We start from the raw sequence: 5,555 nt of genomic DNA on the forward strand, positions 1-5,555 counted from the left end.
TTTGTTTCTTGACATTTTAGTCTGCTTATTTTTTCTGGATTAATAAATCTGATCTTCATTATCCCTTCCATTTTGCTGTAAAATAATAGATGACATACAAAATAAAATGAAGATAGATTAAAATCTTTAAGCTGCTATCAGACTGGAATAGAGAAGAAAATATCTTGGTGGCAATACCTAAAATTTCACCTTCCCAATAGAATAAATAAACAACATAGCTCAGAAAACATGATAACCTGGGATAGTTCCAAAAAAACATATTATATGACAAACTTACTTCTTATACTCTTTCAATAAGAAAAAGAGTTACTGCAACTGTTGCTGGAATTTTCTCTTCCACTGAGAAAGGTTTTCCTGGCCATCAACATCTTTATTTAGGTTAATATATAAAGTCCTCTCATTAATTTGGCTATTTCAGAGTCTTATTCAGATACAATGCCTGGATGTAAAGCTTCTCATTTTCATGGAGACAGTGGCTCTAGCTCTGACTATCACAATCAGGACACATGGGGAGGTGGTGGTGAGAGGGAGTCCTGGGACCCCTGTCCATAGCACAGCAAGCAAAAGTTCCCTGCAAGGGAGGGGGACATTGGTGTCTATTCCAACTACCTGCAAGATACGCTTTGATTCAGGAGGAAAAATTACGCAGGGATGTCCTTCCTCTGGCATAGCCAATGTAATTTCTGCCGTCATCCTGTGCTATTTCAATTACCGGTACTGAAAACCACCTCCCAGCACAAATGAAAATTGTATACAGCGAGGATGGTAGCACTGCACTTTCTCTCAGGAAAATACTTTGACCTAGAATAACCCCTACTAGTTGAGCAACATACCTCTAAATGGGTAGGAACCCTATTCCTTCTGGCAGCCTTCATAGCATTAAATCCCAGATATAGACAGATTCAAGGGACTCGCTGAAATTTCTTCAACGAACCCCAAGAGTATAGCTTTTATTTTAGAATCAGATGAATAAAAACATTCTTGAGTTTCTCTTGAGAATTTAAATTCCCAGAAGAATCACAAGGTATCACACCTATTTTTCTTCTCCCTTAAGGGACAGAGGAGGAGAGATCTCTGAATGTTCTCTCTGGAGGGGAGTGAAGATTGTGTCTGATTGTCCTTGAAGGAAAGATTCTAGTGAACAGGGGGCAGATATTGGCACCACACTGTTTCTGCATAAACTTTCAAATATCTCAAGGGTCATAATCTTGAGACCGATGTCACAAATTGCAATATCTGAGCTCTTAAAATTATTATGGTTTTATGACTTTATACTTTTCTGCAATCCCCATTAAGGTTTATGAGAGGCTGTGACTTTTAGGTGGTTGAGGGACGGTTCCCATGGAACCTGGCGTGGCAACCCTGAGAAGGAATAGACCTCCCAACGCCGCTGTGTATCTGTGTCTGCAGTAGGAAGTGATGGATACAATGAGGAAGTATTAATAGAGCCACAAGCAACAATTCTTGAGCCTATTGCCTTTCAGAAAATGTGCCAAATGCTTTAAATAGGTTACATATTTTAATCTAATCGTCATCCTCATTTTATAAATATGAAGACTGAAGTTTAAATATATAATAGTGGTCCAGGGACTCTGGGAATTGCTGAGAAGCTTTCAAAGAGTCTGGGGGACAAAAACTATTTGCACAATAGTATTTAGACAATTTTTGTCTTTTTCTACCCTTGTTCTCTCATGAGTGTACAATTAATTTTTCCAGAGGCTACCTGATATGTGATATTACAGCAAATAGAATGCAGAAAAAGATACAAAATATAACTGTCTTGTATTAAGCCAAATATGTAAAAAAAATTACAAAAATGTGAAACATACTTTCTTTTATACTATTTTATAAAAGATACTTATTTTTCATAAAACATTTCTATTAACATATCATGGAAGCCTTTTAAAATTAATTGGAAGTAAATATTTAAGAAATTATCAGTCTTAACTACTATTACGATAAACACCAACAAATATATGTACATTAGCAAAATATTTTCAGATCCTCAGTAATTTTTAGAAGTTTAAAAGTATCTAGAGACTGAAAAGTTAGGGGATCATTGCACTAAATGATAGATCACCATGCTAGCAAGAGCCAGAGCTGGAAACAAATGATCTTTATTTAACACCAAATGTGTATTCGTTTTCCATCTCTGCTGCAACTAAGTAATGGAAACCTTAAGTGGCTTCAAACAACACATATCTGGTATCTTACAGCAGCACTGTGCCCAAGGTGGCACCTCTACCTCCTGAGTGAGGGCTGGGAGGAGAAGGAATCCCCCACCTCTGTCCCACTCACGCAGAAGTTAGCCTTAGCAATAGGTAGCTGGGGGGCAGGATGAGAAATGAAGTTTTTCAGTGAGAATGAGAACTTTTACTGCCCTGACCCTCCTGAGAGACAACCCTCTGACTGCGAGCTAGCAGAGGAACGAACCCTGGGGTCTTCGCTGCAACTGCCCGGAGTGGAATTTTCTCCTCGATGAATTAAGAGATGGGAGGGAAGAAGCTGATCTTTTGCTTCAAATATTACAGACTCTTGCTGTTCTTGAAGAATTTTAGTAGATTTTCTTGCATAAATGTTTCTTCCTGTGCTGCATGCCCTTAAGGCCATTTCCAGAGACTTTAAATGGTTGTTTAAAAATAATTTTCACCAGTTTCACCGAAGCGCATGTCTACAGAGCTCCTCCTTACACTGTTATGTCAGAATGAAATTCCTTACTGGTGTTTTTTTTAAACTATAACTTATTGTGAAATAAGATCATCTATGTCAAAGAAAACATTAATTTTTGTTATTTGATCCTATTCATCAGTTCTCTTGACCAATTCCATATTTTTCTTTCACAAAATACTGCACGTAATACTTAAGGCAATGAAGAATTTTGAAATATCATGGCTAAGGGCCTGAACATTCTTCTGAAGCTACTTATGATGTAAATTTTGTACCCTCTCATTACACGCTGCTGTGACCCTAGTGGTCCCATAGACTTGCTTTTAGATGTAGAACAAGAGCTCACAAACTACTGTCCCTGGGCCCAATTCGAGAAGCCACTTGTTTTTGTAAATAAAGTTTTATTGGAACACAGGTACATCCATTTGTTTACACATCATCTATGGCTGCTTTTGTCAGCGTTAAGTTGTTATGACAGAAAAGATAGCTCTCAAAGTCTTAAGTATTTACATATGGACCATTACAGGAAAAAGTCACTAACTGTTGATCTAGAGGATGTGTACTGTGAGCTTGTTAACTCAGTCTGACTTGGCTAGTATGGGTACAAACTCTGTTAGTATTGACCATTCACCAACTGTTAGTAATAGATTTCCAATAATCCCAATGATGAGTAATCCATTAAAAATTTTAGACATTTTAGTGGATATGAAATTAGTATCTAGCGGTGGCTATAATTTACAATTCATTGCTAGTGGTGGCAAGCAGCATTACTAACCATTGCAGTTTTTTGTAGAAGTATCTGTTCATTTATTTTGCTAATTTTCTGAAATTTCGTTGATTATCTTTTTGAGTATTTCTTTGAAGGAGTTCTTTATATGTGCTGTCAACAGTTCCATTTCTGGGTACATGTAGTTTGAAGATGATCACTTGGTCTGTGGCTTGTATTTTATGTTTTTTTATGGTGCTTTTGATGATCACAGTAATTAATTTTAAGAGGTTCAATATTTATCAGACTTTAAAATTTTACGTCCAGCACTTCTTGTGTCTTCTGTATGCATCTATGCCTATTCATGTTCATAAAGGCATTCACCTATTTTTCTCCAAAAGTTTTATATCTTCAGTTTATATGTATGAGTCTATAATATTTTATTTTAATGTAGCATTTATTCTACCAGAGGACAATAATACCACCTTCCATATGTCACAGGGAGCAAAGCCCTTCCCCATGATGCCCTTTGACATCTGTCACATGGGCCCCTCCTTCCTCAGTGCTCTCGTCAGGGCACCCTTGACCTCTGCGTTCCTCAGGCTGTAGATCAGGGGGTTCAGCATGGGGTTGAAAAGGCTGTAAAACAGGGAAAGGACCTTCTGCTGCTCCTCAGGATGGCGGGACTTGGGGGCCATGTACATGACGATGGCGCTGCCAAAGAAGAGCCCGACCACGCAGAGGTGGGAGGAGCAGGTGGAGAAGGCCTTTCTGCGGCCCTCCCCTGCCTGGATCCTCAGGATGGCAAACACAATGCGCGAGTAGGAGACCAGCACCAGGCAGAGGGGCCCCACCAGGATGAACACACAGGCTGCGAAGATGACCACTTGGTTGAGCTGGGTGTCAGCACAGGCCAGCTTGAGGACAGACAAGATTTCACAGAAGAAGTGGTTGATTTCATGAGGCCCACAAAAGGGCAGTCTCAGGATGAGAACTAAATGGACTAGAGCCAAGAGGAAGCTAAACACCCAGGAAGTGACGGCCAGGACAGTGCACACTCTCCAGCTCATGGTGACAGTGTAATGTAGGGGATGGCAGATGGCCATATACCGGTCATAGGACATCACCACCAAAATCAGGCACTCTGCATGAGCGAAAGCCAAATACAAGAAAGTCTGCATTATGCATGGAACAAAGGAGATGGTTCTCTTCTGGTTCACAAGATTCCCCAGCATCTTGGGGACATTGTTAGAAGCATAGGACATGTCAACTATGGCCAGGTGTGAGAGGAAAAAGTACATGGGGGTGTGAAGTCTAGAGTCCAGGCAGATAAGGCCCAGGATGACCCCATTCCCCAGGAGGGTGAATGTATAGAAAAGAGAGAAAAGTCCAAATAGGAAAAACTCCAGTGCTGAGCTGACCTGGAATCCCAGCAGCGTGACTTCTGTGATCTGTGTCTGGTTGCCTCCCATGCTCCTGTGGCAGAGAAAAACAAGATGGCGTCCACCACAGGAAAGTCAGAGCTGTGGGCAATCAAAGAAACAAAATATTTATTGAATGTTACAGAGGAAGCATTTAGAAATATATCACTTTGGATAGATTTTCTAGAATTTGTTTTTGGATATGTTGCCAAAACTAACTAGATGTGTTCATAAAAATGAGAAAAAAATCCTGTTGTATCATTGGAATAATAAGAAAAAATATGTTATTATATATAATAAAATATAATAGCATAATAGGATCTCTTATGTTAATAATCTGCCCTATATACATACACACATGACCATGTGTTGTTTCGAAGAATTAAAATCTTCTGCCTTTCCTTTCATGGTGGGAGCCTTGATTACTAATGTAGTTCAAAGGGAGATTACCCTGATGTGGAACAATATGAAGTGGTTTCATATCCTAGCTTGCTGGCCTTCTCAATCCAAGGTATGATGAAGCCACTAGGGCCCTGTTCTTCCTGGGCTTGCTCACTACACCCTGGCCACACTGACCTTCTCACATGCTTCTGCCCCCCACTTATTTCACATTTGAAATCCCTTCTGAATAGGTTCTCCATTTTTTAAGAAATGGGGTCTTGCTCTGTTCCCCAGGGTGGAGTGCAGTGGCACAATCATAGCTCACTGCAGCCTTGAACTCCTGGGCTCAAGCAATCCTCCTGCCCTAGCCTCCCAAGTAG

At 39.9% G+C, this 5,555-nt stretch overlaps 1 protein-coding gene across 1 annotated transcript; it reads right to left on the reverse strand.

Moving 5' to 3' along the window:
- Nucleotides 1-3,894: 3,894 nt before the first annotated feature.
- LOC123647050 (olfactory receptor 2A14-like) lies at nt 3,895-4,907 on the reverse strand. Its single transcript, XM_045564246.1, has one exon. The coding sequence runs from the start codon at nt 4,843-4,845 to the stop codon at nt 3,913-3,915; it is 933 nt and encodes a 310-aa protein (XP_045420202.1). The 5' UTR covers nt 4,846-4,907; the 3' UTR covers nt 3,895-3,912.
- Between the last annotated feature and the right edge of the window lie 648 nt (nt 4,908-5,555).

This window comes from Lemur catta, chromosome 11 (assembly GCF_020740605.2).
Source record: "Lemur catta isolate mLemCat1 chromosome 11, mLemCat1.pri, whole genome shotgun sequence".
NCBI classification, from domain to species: domain Eukaryota; kingdom Metazoa; phylum Chordata; class Mammalia; order Primates; family Lemuridae; genus Lemur; species Lemur catta.

What these genes read in the sequence shown, in the direction of transcription:
- LOC123647050 (XM_045564246.1), bottom strand. Translation starts at nt 4,845, where the DNA reads ATGGGAGGCAACCAGACACAGATCACAGAAGTCACGCTGCTGGGATTC.